The 19,639-nt window shown below is 38.9% G+C and overlaps 1 protein-coding gene across 3 annotated transcripts in view; it reads right to left on the bottom strand.

Annotated features, from left to right (window-relative positions):
• The window catches only part of GRB14 (growth factor receptor bound protein 14), a 114,571-nt gene that overhangs the window by 49,721 nt on the left and 45,211 nt on the right, over positions 1-19,639 (bottom strand). Inside the window, exon 1 of one of the 3 annotated variants that reach the window (XM_059394094.1) lies at positions 10,620-10,796. The exons of the other annotated variants lie outside the window; for them this stretch is intronic. Coding sequence (XP_059250077.1) covers positions 10,620-10,682 — 63 coding nt within the window. The 5' untranslated portion in view covers positions 10,683-10,796. Of the gene's footprint in view, positions 1-10,619; positions 10,797-19,639 lie in introns of those variants that run through there. 3 annotated transcript variants of the gene reach the window in all.

Below are 19,639 nucleotides of genomic sequence, written 5' to 3' on the forward strand. Positions count from 1 at the left end.
AAAGAAAGAAAGAAAGAAAGAAAGAAAGAAAGAAAGAAAGAAAGAAAGAAAGGAAGGAAGGAAGGAAGGAAGGAGAGGGAATAGTCGGAGGACATCTGGGCAGGACAAGACAGAGAGGACTGAAGAAGGAAAACACGTGCATGCAACAATAGACAGACCGCTTTGCCAAGGTCAGAGGGACTCAGCTCTGAGGAGCAGGTGAGGAAGCACAGGGTTCAGGAGGCCTGCAGAAGGAGGGTCCTCACCCGGCACTGCTGGACCCTGGTTTCCATCAACACAAACCAATGAGGAGGCCACCACAGACGGGATCTTTATTTAGATATGCAAATGGCAGGATACCTTTCTTCAATGGTTGGAAAGAATTAAGTTTTAAATGATAATTCTATAAAAATAGGATTACAAAGTGGTAGGAAAATAATGACAAATAACCACATGACGACCTAACCACTGAGGAGCAGGTTCTGTAAGGAACAGAAAGCATACCCTACCATGGACTCTTGACCAAATGGAGGCTAATTTTTCTCTCACATTCAAAATCAGAGGCAGACAGCTCTGAGTTCGCTGAGGCAGGCCCATCACACCACCAATGACTGAGCCAGGCTCTTTCCATTAGTCTGCAGTCCTCAGGGTCACAAGCTGGCTCCCTCCCCTCAGCATCTCTGTAAAAACTCTGACCGCATCTACATTTGTATGTCATTTTACCTCAATAGGAAAACTATAGGGCATGCCTGGATACACAGATAAACGAATCCAGAGTTGAAGGACCTGTGTTACTGGAGGCCCATGTAGAACCTTCCAGGGGTTCTGGATATAAATTCAAAATGTAAGGATGGAGATTTAAGATGTATTAATTTGTTTCCCATCCAGCATCGAGCCAAAGGGCCCCAGGGTGGAAAAGCCCCACGGCTGGCATGGCAAGGGACTGGGAACTGTCACACCTGACTGCTTGGAAGAGTGACAATGCCAAGTCGTGGTCTGGCCAGGCTTCCACCCAAGAGAAGAAAGCCAGTCTGCAGGCCAAGGGGGATGCAGGAAGTCTCTTTGATGTCCTTCTCCTTCACTTGAGCCTCCAACTCCATTACTGAGCCTTTCTGCTCTCCTTCTCAGGCCAAGATCCCCCACAGGCTGTTCCTACCTTGGGTTGTCTTTCTTCCTCCAGGGTAGCAAGAAAGACTTAAGTGGGGGTTCAGTTTTGCAAAGAAGAAACTGGAAGCCCTTTCAGTACGCTCTGTTACATAGTAGGGGGGGAAAGGGCAAAAGAAACAGCTCCAACTTCATTATAAAAGAAGGCAAACATTAAAAAATGGAAGTCTAAACCTAAGCCATGCACACACACATCTACGTATGCATACAGACATGTTATTTTAGGACCTAAATCCAACATGAATAAAGAGGGTCAAATCCCAAACCCCACACTCATGTTTCCAATGACTTCATCAAAGGAGTACTCTCTGAAGCCTCAGTGTTTTTAAAACTCATGTAATTCCTGTGAAGATGCCAGTGCTGACTAATTCATCTTTGAAGTTAAAAAAAAAAAAAAAAAAAACTTCACAAGTGCTAATGTTTATTCATATTTAAAGCAGAAAACCCACCGGTCATGCTTATGTTGGACACAATGTTATTCCAGTATCTCATTTCAGGTTTTAAGCAATCGTTTCTTCCCAGAATACCCATAAGACATGTCTAAGTAAAAAAGTTAAAAACGGTGTGACACAGTGGGAAGGACAAGTTGGGGAGGGGTGCAGGAAGGGTTAAGAAGAGAAAGGGGTAAGAGAGGGGTGAACGAGAAGAAAGGAAAGAGAATCACTTATTACTGCCTGGGACACATCAGACTTTTCAGTGCAATTCTTGGGCTGCTGGCATCAACTGAAGCACTTTTAGGAACTACCTTATTTTAGTAATTTTTAAAGGCACATTTCCTCACATTTAACGTCTCTGAAACTTGGATGCAACATGTCATCAGTGGTATGTCAAATATAATTGGAAACATATAAAATAATGACACTTCTTATAATTCAAGGTGCCATAGGATCAATGAAATATGCTTTGTTCCGTCTTTCTGGGACATCTGGGAGGTATTATAATAGTATATATATAGTATAAAGTTATAATTGCATACAAAATATCACTTTCTAGACCTATCATCCCCACGCTGTGACAGCAGTAGAAGCAAGTGATTTATAACCATTTTTGTCATTTTACCTTTCCTTCCTTTCTTAAAATATTTATTTTACAGTGCAAAACACGTATAGTACACATTCATGAAAAAGAAATGTAGTCAATACTGTTCAAAACACAAAATAGTAAAGGTCAAAAGGACGCTTGGAGAACATCCACCAAAATCCTCTCATTTTACAAACAAAGAAGCCGCTTCTGAGGAGGGTCCAACTAGCGGAGGATGCCCACCTATTCCGTGGCGGAGCCAGCTGGGGAATCTCTCTGGTCTCTCCTATCTGACCCTGTTCTGGACACTCTGCTCCTCCAACTTTCACGCTTCTGTAAGCTGCTGCTTCTATATGGCATCTCAGGTAAAAGTATTAGATAACTAAAAACCACAACATAAAAATGCACATATGTCTCCAAACATCTAGCTTTTTGGATGTCAAGACAGGCTGTTCTTTGGTTTCACTTTTTGCAGCATTAACTTGCCTGAAAAAGTGCATGATCTGAAACGGCCAGCAGAGGGAGTCTTCACTTCTCAGTGAGCACAAATAGAGAAACTAGGATGTTCTGAAAACTACAACTTTAACATTGTTAACCCTATGGAGGCCCTATTATAATTACAAGCTTTAACAAAAAATTTAAAGCCATTTAAAAATATTCTTAACAATTTGAATGTTTCTATCTGAAACATACACATGGTTTATCTAACCATGTGTACATCTTAACTTCAATAAGGATTTTTTGGGAGAAATATATATATACACACATACTGCATATAAAGTCACCTCAGTAACAATCTTTCCTAGAACTCAAGACGGAGGTTTCCCCTAGCATTTTTGAAAGGTGAAGTCAAAATATTTCTTTGAATCTTGATAGAACTACCCAAACGAATCTGACTTCTGAAACTACAAAATAAAATTCCTGATATTTTTACAAACACAACTGAATGTATATGTCCAAACACACACAGCCGATTAAGAAGCATTTATGCTCACTTTCCCACAATGGCATGTGTGCCAAAAATGATTTTCGAATTCTTTTTCAGGAACTGTCTAAAGAACAAGTATTTTTAATACCTCCAGGGGTAGAAAATCTTTACCCTTGCAGAGGGTTTAATATCTGAAATTACCAAAAGTCTTGTCTCTTTCTCCTGCCAAAAAGAAATTATTATTTTCCAGATTTGACTTGGGTGCTGGCGCATGGCCAGGAGAGCCAGCCCTGACACTGCCCTCAAGCAAGAGTCAGAGACTGTTGATCAGCCTGAGGATTTTTAATCTGCCTTCATTGCCAAATGCAGACCAGGCATTGTGGTTTACAAAACAACATGAGCTGGGGCGCCTGGGCGGCTCAGCCAGTTAAGCGTTTGTTTGCCTTTGGCTCAGGTGGTGATCTCATGGTCCTGGGGTTGATGGAGATGGAGTCTGGAATCTGGCTCCTTGCTCAGCAGGGAGCCTGCATCTCCCTCCACCTGCTTCTCTCTTTCTCTGACAAATAAGTAATAAATAAATAAAATCTTTAAAGGAACCAAAACAACAACACAAGAACAAGAGTTACAGCCCCCATTCCCACGGAGGTTCAGCCCAGGTGCTCATGGTGATGGTGGACTTTGAAGTCCGCTCTGTGATCAGATCCTAAACCACCAGGTCCCCAGCGATGAGTCCTAGATTCCTCATTCTATAGAACGGACAAACTCGTAGGACCCGATTACTCTAAGTGATCTTTACTACAAATTTTTGAAAGTGAATAAGGCATTTAGTAAGTCTCACGAGACTCCTAGAGCCCCACTGAGCTCTAAGGAACTCTGACATATGGTTTAGTCACTACATCTTTGAGGCACGACTGAGTGCGCAGCAAGGAAAAATGACAAGAGGGATAAAGAGATGGAGGAAGGTGGGACCAGTCCCACGAGAGGACTAAGGAGCCGGCAGGGTTTGCTGAGTGGGGAAGGCAGAAGGCTCTGCCTCAGACACACCCATGGGTCTGGGAGAGGTGGCCTCCTGCAGGCACGCTGGCGCTGACCCAGAGCTCCGTCCTGCCTGGTCACTGACCAAACATGTGCTTTGGGCAGGACACTTAACCTACCCCGTCGTCCTCCTCCCTCCCCCGCCCCGCCGAGCTTCACATTCCTCATCCCAAATGGGGTTTGGGTTCTTATGAGGACTAAAGGGAATGTGTCATCAGTGCTGAACACATTAGAGCTGTTTTGATTTTATAGGTGTGTGTCCAGGACAGTGAGTATACCAAGTCATTCCCAGTGGCAAGCTGGAGCTGGATAAAGGTCATGAAGAGGGAAGGTGGGTAGCTGAGGTGGAACCTGAGTACAAGGCTTTTCACCACAAGTGTGAGACCAGGGGAGAATGAAGTGAATGCGACAGGGAGACAAATGTATCAACTAACAGCAATTACATACCAACTCTGAAACTTCCCTATGTTGGGCACTTGAGTCCAGCGATGCTCAAGTGACACAGCCCCTGCCATCATTAGTTAACACTCCGGTAATGTCACCTTTGTCTACTGAAACAATACCTTTACATTAGGCACAGTTTTACCTCTTTTAAATACATAACTGTGCCTGATTCTTCCCAGGACAGTGAAAAGAGAAATTAGCTCACCTATCTTATTTTAGTTAAATCTATGTTCCCAGGTTTTTAAAAAAAATTCACCAGCATTTAATAGTTGTATTAATGTTTTTAAATTCAATTAGAGCCCCCCCCTAGAGTTACCAGCATGTGAAAAGTGATTGGCTTTGACTCACGTCTCTGGTGGTCTTTTAAGGTGGGGGTAATACTCTATTGGCATTTCAAAAGCATACTTTCTCTCCTTGGCTGCATTATATCAAGGATACCTACTTTTTGTTTGATTCATTTGTTACAAGGGAATTTTTATATAATACCTTAATAGGATAGGGCACAAAAATATTTAAATTCGTAGTAGTAGGGAGTTGCAAACTGTTTATGAATCTAGTAAAACATGCCATTTCATAGACGAGGGGGGAGAAAAGGAACTGGTGTTTGTTGAGCTCCTACTATATCAGTCAAGTACTTCTAAATACTCATCCTATTTAATCCTCCCAAGTGTTCTGTGAGGAAGCATCATTATTCCCAGGCCAGAGAAACTGATTTTCAGAAAAACTTAAAAGAAGGCAACCAAAGTCACACCACTGCTCAGTGACAAATCTGAGCTCAAACTCAGGGCTTCCTGGCTCTAAAACACACAATTTCTAAAGCATCACACTTCCTAAAAACTCACTTCTCAGGAAAAGACACATTTTGTGAAAACACAAAATTCATTGGTCTGTGTGGTACCTTTCCTAGATGGATATGTAGCAAAGTAACCCTGTAAACAAAGAAAAGGACAGAAGAAAGATCAAGGTTTAGCAAGAATGAGAACTCCAAGTAAACAACAACAATCACACTCATTACCACATCACAACCAAGCCAGCCAGCCCTCTGTGGGTCTCCATTACCCTCTCGCCTCCACAGGATATCTATTCTTTCCCCCCTTACTATGCCTTCTACTATCCCCATACAAGTGAAGAGAATACATTTGTCCATAAAGCATAATCATAACGTGTACCTGGAAACAGGATAACACAAATCCAAGGGACCAATATTTACTGAATGTCTAATATGTTGGAGGCACTTGTAATTGGACGGCAAGCTACCCACCAAGAGCCCCTGTTCCCCTCCCCCCTTCCTGATGAGTCCAGACTCTGATGAGAAGGGCAGAGTGTGGTGCTCAAGGCCTACATTTCCTGGCTTCCCTGGTCACTAGGGTTGACCACATGACAGAATCCCAGCCAGTAAAATGTAAGCAAAAGTTCCTGGTTACTTCAGGGTGCCATGCTAACATCTGACAGAGCAAGCCAGCACGCCCTTGGTGCTTCCCATTCTGTATGCCAGGAATGTGAACAGGATGACTGGAGATTTGCATTTATCTTTCCATAAAAGGAAAAGAGACCCACACTAAGGAAGATACAACAGAAAGCAAGAAGGAACTTGGTTGCCTCAGGACATTGTCAGGCTGCTATATTAGCTTTGGATGGAGTCTTATAAAGTGAAAGAAAAATAAATCTTCCTATTTAATGTGCTGTCATTTCAGTTTTCTGGGTACATGAAATAAAATTCAGCTCGTAACTGACAAAACACTTTAGTTAAGGAGTCTCTTCAATATCTAAATTCTGGATGTAAGACAAAAAAAGACAGGTTTTTGAAAACGAAATAGTACAAGATTTATTTAAAAAAAACAAAAACAAAACAAAACCAGACACACAGAAAAGCATAAAAGGCAAATCTGAGTCGTCAGAAAGCATAATTATGATCCACAACTATAGAAGACTAGGGAAGCCTTCAGTATCAGAAAAGGCAATCAAAGAACTGTTGTCACAAGGCAGTACCTACTGAATTGGGAAATCGGGAACAAAGGCACATCCACGGACACGGAATCAAGATACCACTAAGAAAGATGTGCTGCAAAAGTCTTGAAAAGCTTCAGAATGGAACCACAGCTTGAGCAGCGGCACAGACAATAGACAGCCTCCAGGAAAAGCAGACCGAGTCCTGGAGCTGTCTACAGGCCCTGGAGCATAGAACCGGGGGCCGAAGTACAGAGGGACAAACATCAAACAGTGTTTCGAGCGCCAGGAAGAAAGCCACGGACTGGGCAGAGGCTCCACGCGGGGCTGGGGAAGCCACGGGGTGCACAGGCCTTGAAGCAGAGGCAATACATCCATTTGGATAGATTTTGTATAAATTTAAAAGTTTCTGGGCAAAACAGTGATATGATAATCTGTATTCTTTCATTCTTTACAAAATTATTTTTAGAAAATCACAGCAATGATTCTAACTGTATGAGGAAGGAAATGAATATAACATAAACTATTCTCTTGTATAGACAGAGCATTGACTCTTCTGATAAATGGCATTGCTCCATATTACACTCATGAATTTCAGATTTTCAAAAGGATTTGAATCTTAAGGAAAATGTATTCAAGAAATTATCCTTTTTCCTCTCTGAGATTTCAGAAGATGCTTCAGGATCGTGTGTGTTCATGAATATCTCTCATAATTGTAGTTTGGATTAAAAAATGCAGAAATGCTTGTAAATATAATTTGCAAAACAATGTAAATGTGATAGAGGCATGAAACATACCTACTCATAGAGTCAGAATATGGACATCTGGCCTTCTGATCTTGAAGGCTTTCTATAAAAAGAATATGAATTTTATATTACATGTAATGTATACTTTACAATCTTTGAATCTTTTGTTAATTCTCTGGGACCTTAAAATAGTTTCTTGATGTAATGTACCAATCTAGACCACTGGGTATAAATTCTATCTCTCTCTCTCTCTCTCTCTGTCTCTCTCCACACACACACACACACACACACACACACACACACACACACACTTTGCTGCTTACAATTGCTTTCTGAATAAAATGTTTTCTACACTAGAACATATGGGAGTTGGTGGAGGTGCAGAGGAGATGAAAGGATTGGCCTGAGCTAATTCCAGACTAGAAGTTGAATGGCAATTATACACCCCATAAGGCGATTTCATTAACATATTAATTTCAGGAGGTAACACATATCTAGGAGAAACACACTGGAAGTCACAAGACCTAGATTCTATTTCTAGCTTTGCCAATGACCTTCTGGGTGACCTTGCATAAGTCACTCAACACCCAAGAGACTCAGACTTCTCTCATTTAAAAGAAAAAAAAAGATCTAATCTAGTAGTTATCCGAGAAAAATGCTATGAGGTAAAAGATTCATTCAGAGCATTTGGTGAGGAAGTACCGTGTCTGAGACAGACGAAATCTTTGCTGGAACCATGATTAACCAGAATCAAGGAAATCTGACTCTAATAAAATTGGAGGAAACCAAAAATTTTTTTCTAAAACTTTACTCGATAGAGAATCTACCAAAAGTCTCTATTCCTCAAAGATCAAAGTGTATTTGATCTTCTACAAAAAAGACCCATACTGTGTTAAGGGGCCATGTTTAAAGTTAAAGTTCCTAGTCACTCTCAGGAGAATCTCATGGTCATTTAGATCAGATATACAAGTTGATAAGAAAATTACTCCCTAGTGCTATTAAGCATTTTTAGAAATGCCCTCAGCCTTTCAAATGATTAGGATTCCAGCTGGCAAATTATTTTTCAAGAGCCACTCATTCAAGATGAGCAAACTTTATGCCAAGCTTAAGGAAAAGCACCTGCTGCCTTCTTGGGAAAATGAGAAGCTGCCCCCAAAATACTCCCAAGAAATGCTTGTACTAATTTGTCAGATCATCTTAAATGATGGTGCGTATAGAAAATGACAAGTTAATTACAAGTATGGAATAATTTTCTATCTTGGAAAAAAAGAGCCATGGTGTGACCAGAGCAGATGGAAGTCTTTTAGTCAGAAACATGCCCAATTCCTAAAATAAGAGATATTAAGATTTTTCAGAAAAGTCTCCTAGATAAGGTGTCCTTTGGAGGTTAAAATGCCAGAGAAAGAAACCATGTAAGTACTTTCAGCAAATGGTGATGCCCTAAATTATATGGAAATTTAATATGTGTACTCACTGGAAGGCAATAGCATGGACCTGGGTGCAGGGAATTTTGACTTATTAACTATTATAATAAAAACCTGACAAATGGCTTATTATAAAAGACCAAGAGAAATCACAATGATGTGAACATCAGCAGCTCAGACTTAACATCAATTATAATCACAGCTTTCCAGAGTATTCTCATTCTGCTACTTACCAGTCAATGCTGGATTTTCTAGCTGAGTTTCACTCATGCCAGCTGCCCCTACCCCAGTGCTCCAAATCCTTGAAAACGACAGCATCTCTTTCTAATGTTTTATACTCTAATAAGAAATGGTCTAGATATCTTAACTATGAAAATACAAAATATATTAGTTGAGTCACAGAATTGTAAACAATAATAATACTGCAGAAAGCATTTAATGAAAATCTGTCAGCTCTTATATTACAGGTAAGGAAGTAATGACTGCGAGTTTAAGTGACTTGCCCAAGGTCACACAGCTAGCAAACAGTCGAGTGCTATGCTTCCTACCAAACTGACATGTCATATCAAAGGACATGATGAAAGCTTCCTGGTTATTCTAAACTGCAATATTAATTGCATAAAGAAACTCAGTCCTAAGAACACACATTTGATATAGATTAGTATACCTTTTCACGTTCCAGTGAGTCAGGGAATCTCTACGGTCATTATTAATGCTTAGTCTAAATCAAAATGAAGATTCAAGCTCAAAGCAAAATATCTGCAATTAAATTTGCCTAACATGAGAAAAAGGCATCGAGAAAGATAAAGAACAAATATTGGCAAAATTACCATATACAATTCCAATGTCAAGTAAAAATGTCCCCAGTGAATAAATGGTCAAATGTATAAGGAAATGAACTGAAAACCTAAAAATTAAACACAATAAAAAAAGATACTAATTTAAAAAAAAACAAACAAACTCCTGTATTGTTACATTTGTCATTTTCAACCAAATTACACCATGACCTTTGACTTACGGAATACACTAATAGTTAACTAACAGTTAACTATTAAAAGTCAGGTATGGAAATAAACATTCCAGTCTCTAGTGTCACCAAAACCATTCAGAAAGCATATTGCCAAAGATGGGTTTTGGTGCCTTTCTTTTCTATACTAGAGAGCTGATTCTTTAAGGATTTCAAGACATTGTTCTTATTTGGAGTAGTTATAAGAAAAGTTTAGTATATTCAGTTTTACTTAAATGCTACATTGCATGGTGTATTTATTACCTTATAAAATATGATGCTGCAAGTTAGACATGGAAATAAACTTTACAAAAAACAAATAGATACAGTATTTTCATACACAGGATTGACTGCATTAATAATTAACAGAAAGCTCTTTCACAAGGGAATATAATGGAAAGTTTTTCTTAAGCAAATAGGCAGCAGCTCAATAGAAATCGGTAGAAACCAGAGAATAAACTGGTGCCATATGTTTAAACAGAAAAAACAATTAATACAGTCCATTCAACAATGAAGATGGATGTATTATGAATTATAGTGAAACAAAGGAACTGCTTCTCAGTAAACAAATATAAAACATAATAGCTAGCAGATTTCCTATTGAACTGAAGGCAAAGAGGCCTAAAGTTACAGAAAGAAAAAAAAAAAAGCAAAAGATTCAGTATACTCTCTAAATCACAATGCCCTGAAATCGAGACCGAGCTGCTTTTACATGGAGAATTTTTACCAGAGGTATTCTAGCGCGGCATTTCCCCCCTTAGTCTAATTTCACCTAATATCCCCTTTAATTGCCTCTAGCCTCAATGAATGACAGCCTCTCTCAGGACATGTAACTAAAGTTTCCAGTGTATTAATAAACACACAGTAACAGGAAGAAAGAAAAACAGCAAGGAAAAGGAAAGAACAAGGCAAAAGAAGTCACATACCCTTTTCTGTAGGACTATTGGCGTTATTGTAGGCAGAGTGACTCTTCTCGCACTCAGACTCATGCCTGCTCTTCGTAGAAGGAACCCCTCTCATAGATCATGGGTGAAATGAAAGAAATCTTTTACAGTGACTCCTTGGAAATCTCAGGGCTCAGTGCAAAGAAACTAGGAAAGTAATAAATGTCACTCTGCTTATGTGATTCCAATCTACCCAAAGCCAATTAAGGATGGCTGTGGGACAGGACAAGGCAGTGACCAATCAAAGCCGGGAAAACTCCGCCTTTGTCCTTGGAAACACATTCTGATACTTTTGTTTATGATATTTAAAGAACCAGATTAACAGGCATCTAGTTCACTTAACTTTTTTTTCCCAAAACAGTGCAATTTAATGCCATCTTTGTTGACTAAGCAGCTATGTCTTTAGTTTACTAAAACATTTCAACATATGGCAGATAAGAAACTGTTTACATGGATCTATTTAAAGTACATAAATATGCAGATGAGCTAAATTTACTTATGCAACTCATAAATTCGATAAATGGGTCGATTAGAACATATTATGTAAGGTGCAAAAAATAATCCTGAGGTTAGAATTGGTCTCAAAGTATTAATTTATGTGTTACAATAAAAGGTTTTTAATATTCACTGATGCATTTCATTTCTTAACTAGCTAAAATTTTTGTATTATGGACTTTTCAGCTATCCTTAAGGTTATACGCTTAAGTATTTCTGTTAATTATTTCCTTAACAGTCAACCTAAAAATAATAATGTTAAATATAAAGGGCGCATTAAACCACAATATGTGAATTTCAAATGTTTATCACTTTTAAAAAAGCACAGAATTCTTTAACTCAGCATCTTTCACTCAATTAAAAGCATTTAGACAATAATCACTGCTCAATGCAAACACAAAATTTTAACAACCATTTAACAACCATTTTGCCTTTATTCTTACACTAACTGAAAACTGTATTTTAAAAATGTGGGGGGTTTGGAGGAGAGTCACAACTAAAATCATTGATTGCTAACAAGAAAATTTTCAGAAATTCAGTGTTTCTAAATAAAGAAAAAAAGAAACACTCAACATGACAAAAAGTATCATAATATTAAAACTAATCTAAGGTATTAGGATGGTAAGATCCCTGCTGCACTGATGACTTCACAAGCATCTACTCTGCTCTTCAGCCACAGCACAGGGAGTGAACCACTGCAGTCAGTAGGAGAAACCGTCTTGTAATTTCTAGCTTACAAGGCGGTTGTTGTAGTAACAAGGCAAAATGGAAGATTCTAGGCAACTCAGACACAAACTTTCCATTTCATTATCTAGACTGGTACTAAGCAGGGTTCACTTAACTGCTTTACACTTGACGCTTTTGGGGTAGGTTTTATATGCATAATGATCTCATATTCCTCAAAAGGAAAAGAGACATTACAAACTCTACAGAATTCCCTACTTGGAATTTCAAAACCTGCATAGATTCCCCAGAAAGGTAGCGGGGTGGGGGAGTTCACTTAATATAAAAAGTCACAGATGGATCTAGTTTGGGGGCATTCATTTGATCCTTATCCAATTAGGTTTTCGTGCTCTTTTAAAATAACAGTATCAATAAAAACTTACTAGTACTGGAATAAAAAATAAAAAATTAATTTAAAAAAAAGAAAATTAAAAGAAAGAGAAAATTTAAAAAAAAACTTACTAGTACTGAGATGGGAGTTACCATTTGTAAAGTGGAAGATTCTGGTTTAAACTTAAGTCACTTTTTTGGCAGACCAACAATAACAAAGCCCACAGTAACTACGTCATTTCAAGATTATTATCTGCAGTATTTGGCTTTTTCTTTCTTCTTTTCTCAATTTAGTCTTCGGACATTACAAAGAAGTGCTATCTCTGGTCTCCAAAATGGGGTTTGACCATAATCAAGGCAATTCATGTCACTAAATAACGAGGCAAAGTACCCACTATGCATGAGGCGGTGTGTTTGGTGGTAGGAACACACTATTGACTAAGATATGGTCACTGGCTCAAAGTAGAATAGAGGGAATTCATATTTAAATTAAAAAAAAATCATACTCAGGAGTGGGCTAAGTGAGTCTAACAGTGATTAAACTTAAAAATACTAGAGATGCACCAAAGTAGAAGAAACTACACCACTTCAAGGAGGAAATGACATTTTTTTTGACAAGTGATTAGAGGAAAAGACTATGCAGAACTTGATGCCTGATGAGGAGATAAAATGAGGTTCCCAAAGCTGATTCCACATTTTGAGGTCTAGGCAAGTGGGAAGTCAAAGACGCTGTTTTACTTCACACTACAGAGCTTTTTATAACTAAAAACGAATCCTTCAAGTCAAAATGATGTCCAGGCTCTATATTTATTACAGTGCAATATACCTGCCCTATAAGGGCTTTGAAAAACACTTGACAGACAACCAGTGTGATAGGTCATCTCTTCAGAACACTTGAAAATTGAAGTTTATAAATTTTCAGTGAAAACCATGAAGAGCAAAATGTGGCATTTTGTGACTCTGTGTTGCCAAAAAGGTCATTGTCTTTGAAAAATGAGACTTGCATACACTTTTCCTAGTCAATAGGCTGAAAGACTAATGAGATGACATTCACGCTTACGACAGGCAGAGTCTCATTTTTCAGTGATCTTTCCAAGTGTTCATATTGACTGTGCTTTATCTTACCTCCCACTTATTGTAGACACTGATTTAAAATTTAACTTTAGCCTATGCTTTTTCTTACCATTATTATAAATGACTTTCACACTCACTAACCTTGTCACCTGATCCTTAATTTCTTCAGCTTCTGCAAAATGAGGATAAAAAGCCATAGCCAACAATTTTTGAACTGCTATGAGGGTCAAGGAAATCAAGTTTGCATAGGGTCTGGAAGGGACCAAGGCAGGGGCTGAAAACCCTACTGCTGAGAAGAATGGGGCCTACGATGCATTCTCCTTAGAACCATGTCACAGGTCATTATTTCCAAAACCAATATTTGGTAGAACACCGTTGTATGTTATTTTGGTCCTTGCTCAATAATCTGACTGAAGGAGTGCATTTTGCCACTCAAAACATGCATACCAAGGTTTCAGTGTGAATTAAGAATAACAAAAAATAACCACTATTATGATCTTTTTTAAAAGATTTTATTTATTTATTTGACAGACAGAGATCACAAGTAGGCAGAGAGGCAGGCAGAGAGAGAGGGGAGGAAGCAGGCTCCTTGCAGAGCAGAGAGCCCGATGCAGGGCTCAATCCCAGGACCCTGGGCTCCTGACCTGAGCCGAAGGCAGAGGCTTTAACCCAGTGAGCCACCCAGGCGCCCCCAGTATTGGGATTATTAACGGTAGTTATGTGAACACCCACTCTGAGCCAGGCACAGAGCTAGCTTTCACTGAATCCTTACAACAACACTGTGAGGGAGGCACTCGCTCCTCAGTAGAGGAGGGAACAAAGGCCAGAAGAACGGTAGCTAAGAAATGGTCTCAGATACAAATACATATTGCAAAAGAACTTGCCCAGGTTCATGAAGTGCATAAGTCAATGAGTCCTGATGAAAACCAGATTCGCCCCTTTCCATGACACCCCACTATTCTACCCTACAATATTCTCTCCCACATTATACTATATAATTTGATATAATGTTAGAATAAAATGTCATCATACGGGGCTATTTCTGAGGTACCTAAACATGTGTTAGTTCTCCTAATTCAGTAAGTAGGTGTTGAGGGCCCTACTATGTGTCAAGTCCTATGCTATTTGCTATAGGGAATTCAAAGTTGATAGTTCCTGATTCCTGTTTGCCAAAGGAGCTGACCCATGAAGACATGTAAACAATTAGTCAAAATAGTATCCCAGGTAGGATCTGGGCAAAAGACAATGTTACATAGGCACCAACCAACCTCTAGATTCCAAACCAGACCTTCAAATCTCTTCCCCTACTCAAGGCCAACAGAAGCTTCTTACAGATCCCAAAGGCACATTCCATATGTCCACCTCTTTGTTTCTAATGTTCACTCACCAAATGCCACCAAACTTTTGAGGCCCAAGACAAGGCACAGCTCTTCCAACAGTGACATTGATCACGCTTCCTTCAAACATCTCTCCTTTTCTTGGCAGTGGGTGAGGGGTACGAGTCTACCTTAGAACTGACAGGTGGAGAAGAAGGCAGTCATTCCTCCACCTAGATTATACCATTCTTTATTTTGCACATTTTTAAAATTTAAACTTTTCTATTGCTCGTGTCTTGCTCTGTACATACTAATACACTGTTTTGGCAACTAATAAATCTTTCCATAGGCCCTAGTTTTCTGCCTAATGAAAGTACAGTCCTTAAGGGTGGGACCCAGTCTCTTATTTCCTCTCCTGCTCCCAGAATACCTAGCAGAGCACTTTCTGTACACAGTAGGCATTATGCTCACTCACAATCATTGTGGAAAGACTAGTCGCTCCGGTTACATAGCAGACAAGCCTCCTTTCTTGTTTTAACAATTGCTTGCCTTATGATTTATTCTGAACAAAAACCACAGTCTTCTTCACAAGAGCATTTGGACATTCTTCTGCTACCTGACATAGTTCTACTAGTAGCAGTAATGTAAACACTAAATTTAACTGTTGTCCTAAGAACACTGATTTCACAGAAAACTTAAAATATTTTATCATAGCAAAATAACAGGCCAGATCTTCAGACATAAACTCAGTACCTCTAGTTCTACCAGCTCACACTAAAGTGCTTTGCTTCCCTATGTATGTGCCACGGCACCAGGCTTCTCCCTTGGTGAGCCGGGACTGATCTCCCTCTCTCCTGTTTTGGCCTCCACCCTGACGGCTACTTCCTTCTGTCAGGAATGGCTATGTTTATTTTCAGGGATTCAAAGTCTAAAAGAAAATTTTCTCTTTCAAAGAAATGACTGAATGACTGACTTATACACCCTAGTGATGATAAATATGACCAATCCACAGTTCATTCAAGTATTTTGAATTGACTATGTATGCCACACCTGACATAGTTTTCTAGAAGCATTACACCTGCCTACCAAGGAACTACTATCTAAAGAGTGCCGATGGACACTTAAAAATAATCACAACAAAGTGTTCAGTTCTGTAAATCAGCACAAATCAAGTACTGGAATGGTAAAAGAAGAAGAGCTAACTTCACCATGAGAGAGCGAACAAGTTCCCTAGTTAAAAAAAAAAAAAAGATCAGAATGAAGATAATTCTGGGGCCCCTGGGTGGATCAGTTGGTTATTCATCTCTCTCTTTTTTTTAAATATTTTATTTATTTATTTGGAAGAGAGAGAGAGCATGAGAGGAGAGAGGTCAGAGGGAGAAGCAGACTCCCTGCCAAGCAGGGAGCCTGATGTGGGACTCCATCCTGGGAGTGCAGAATCACAACCTGAGCCAAAAGCAGTTGCTTAACCAACTGAGCCACCCAGGTGTTCCTGCATCTTATTCTTGGTTTCAACTTAGAAGCTTGTGAGGATGGTGAGATCGAGCCCCGTATCAGGCTCTCCACTCAGCAGGGACTCAGCTTGAGATTCTCTCCCTCTGCCCCCTCTCCCCCATTGCGTACATGCTCTCTCTCTCACTCACTCTTTCCCTAAAATAAATTAATTAATCAAAAAAAAAAGAATACAGGTATTTCCAGGTAAAGAAAACATAAAGATGAATCGGGGAAATCATGGAGGGAAGAGCCAGACAAGAATGGTCATTCTATGTCACACTGAGCAGTTTGACTCTCATCCTTAAAGGGAACCATATTTGATAAGAAGTGAATTTTATCTCAGTGTGGAAGATGAAGTGTGTCATTTCTGAGAATGGTAACTAAAAGAAGAAAAACAGTCGGAAGGACCTAAATGAGTCCGAGAAAGAAATGGAAATAACCAGATTAGAAAGAAGTCAAGATTTCAAAAGATAACAAGGAAATAGAAACAGCAGGGTCAAGTAGCCAAACACATACAGATGTCATTAATTGTTTCCTAAATATGAGCTTACAACACAAGTTCTAGAAGTATAGGCTGTAAAAAGATAAACATCTTGCCTACACTCTTCATATTCCATATACTTTAAGGTTTTCTTAGGAAAAATCGTCTCTGAAATTTTGGAGAGATAAGACGAGGAGAACAGACAGAAAACAAGCACCTACCTTTCTTCATGCTCCCATAACCTTAAACTGACAACAAGAAGAGGAGCAGGGGGTGGGGGGAGTAATTTCCTTGGTAAGAAAGAAGAAATCCTTTCTCTTTTTCTAATTGTGCTGGGATATAAGGAATGTACTTCAGTTGACCATGCACTAAAATAATTTCTAGAAGCTAGAATGTCATTGGGATTAGACTGATAAGAATACATGCAATTATAGCAGGAATTTATGTTAAGAGAAATGATGTAAGTAGATTAAAAGAAAGTAAGATTAGAATACATATATATATACATATATATATATATATATATATATATATATATATTTTAAGATTTTATTTATTTATTTGACAGAGAGAGAGACAGCAAGAGCAGGAACACAAGCAGGAGGAGTGGGAGAGGGAGAAGCAGGCTTCCCCAGGGAGCAGGGAATCTGATATGGGGCTCGATCTCAGAACTCTGGGATCATGACCTGAGCTGAAGGCAGACACTTAATGATTGAGCCACCCAGGTGCCCCTAGAGTATATTTTTTTAAAAAATATAGAAGCTCATTATAAATACCGTTTCTTAAGAGTAAAGGAATGTCAAAGCTGAAGCAACACAAAATTTCCCCAAAAAGACCAAAAAAGGGGAAACAAATCTAAATAAGTACTTCCACATAAATAAACAAACAACCAAGGATTACTAAACATTTGAAGAAAACAAACAACAGGACAAAAGATATAAATATGAACAACAAAAAGAAAAAACCCTCCCATCAGAGATAATTCAAAAGACAGAATATTAAAATGTCTAATCGGACTCCTGAGATCAGGTGAAGATTCAAGGGCTACAGCCTTGATAAAATAGAACGCTCTGTAACAGGAGTGATCAAAGAACCACAGACCATTCTTTGATATTATAAATGTTTGGAAATATAATTATTATTATAATAAAACTAAAAGCTAGTAAGTGGCATGGAAGATAAAGATGAGAGAAGGTCTCCCATAATGTAAAGGTCAAGGAAATGAAGAAAAAAGAAAGGGAAAAAAACACAAAACAACATGGAGGAACAATCCAGAAAGATCAACACATAAAATATGAGTCACGGAAAGAGTAAAAAAATAAAGTAAAAGAAATAAGAAAAGGCAGAAGAAAAGATCCCTGAGCCAATGTAGGTTACAAACCATTAAACTAAAAAGACCCACAGATGGCTAAGTAATTTGAATGAAAAAGGAATCATGCTAGACAAATAGTGGCAAATGGGACAACTTCAAAGAGAAAGGATAAAATTCCTAACACTTCAGAATCAGACTGGTAACAAAATATAATCCCATTTCTCATTAATATCCTCCAAGAATGTAAGCACAAATATACTCAAAAAAAGAATAAAACCCAAGGGCACCTGACAGGTTCAGCTGGTAGGGTGCAACTCTTGACTAGGGGTCGGGAGTTTGAGCTCCATGTTGGGTGTAGAGATCACTTAAAAAACAAATAATTTTTTTTTAAAGGCAGAGAAGGGGTGTCTGGTGGCTCAGTCAATTATACATCCGCCTTTAGCTCAAGTCAAGATCACAGGGTCCTGAGATCGAGCCCCACATCAGGCTCCCTGCTCAATGGGGAGTCTGCTTCTCCCTCAGACCCTTCCCCCTCTTCTGCTCTCTCCCTCTCAAATAAACAAATAAAATCCTTAAAAAATAAAAAATTAAATTAAATTAAAAGGCAGAGAAAAAATAAAAACCCAAGGAAGTCAGAAATTCGTCTTTGCAGGGAACAGGATACCCCTGTAGCAGTAGGAAGCCATTATATGAAGAAAACTTCACACTTTCCCATTTCCATTAACACAGAAGAATCAAAGACTGAAAAAAAAATTCAAACACAAAAATGAAAAGGCTTCTTAATTTAGTACTTGGACCTTGGCTTTCTTCCTCATGAAACTCTCATAAATACATTCGAAGAAACATCCCCCCCTTGAAGATGAATAATAAAATGGAACCATCAATGAATCCATACAAACATACTAACAATGGACAAAAAGGAATAAAGTAACAGGAGAAACAAATGGCAGGAGATAACTACTTGGAAGAAAAGTTCTGCCAAGACTGGATAAAATATAAGACCACACATTAATAATAAAAAAGAGAATTAATGAAGCAAAATCATGTATGTTTACCCAGAAAATTTAAAAGCAATATGGAAGAAACAACAAGACAGTAAGAGATGAAACATTAGCGGGCAGAGTTCAAGAGATTTAACTGCTGTATTGAAATCACTTGAAATCAGAGTTAAGGTAAACAAATGACAGATACAAGAAAAGCAGCCAAAGAGAGAAGAAAAACTGTTTTAAATTTAAGCATTAAAAATAGAGACAAAGTTAAGGAGATCTCTACACCTGTAACTGAAATCTCCATAGATAGAAATCAAAATAATGGAAAAGAATACATGTATTAAGATAAAAATATAAGAAAAATTTTGAGAGGCACCTGGGTGGCTTTCAGCTCAGGTCACGATCCCAGAATCCTGGGATCTAGCCCTATGTTGGGATCCCTCTCAGTGGGGAGTCTGCTTCTCCCTCTGCCTCTCTCCCCCAACCCAGCTTGTGCGCTCACTCGCTCTCTCTCTCTCTCACAAAAAAATAAAATCTTAAAAAAAAAAAAAAAGAAAAGAAAAAATTATGCAATAAAATACCTATTGAAAAGGCATGCTTTCAGGGCACCTGGGTAGCTCAGTGGGTTAAGCCTCTGCCTTTGGCTCAGGTCATGATCTCAGGGTCCTGCAATCAAGGCCCGCATTGGGTTCCCTGCTGAGCAGGGAGCCTGCTTCCCTCTCCCTCTACTGCTCCCCCTGCTTGTGCTCTCTCTCCTTCTCTCACTCCCTGTCAAATAAATAAATTCT

Source organism: Mustela nigripes, chromosome 3, assembly GCF_022355385.1.
Source record: "Mustela nigripes isolate SB6536 chromosome 3, MUSNIG.SB6536, whole genome shotgun sequence".
Taxonomy (NCBI): domain Eukaryota; kingdom Metazoa; phylum Chordata; class Mammalia; order Carnivora; family Mustelidae; genus Mustela; species Mustela nigripes.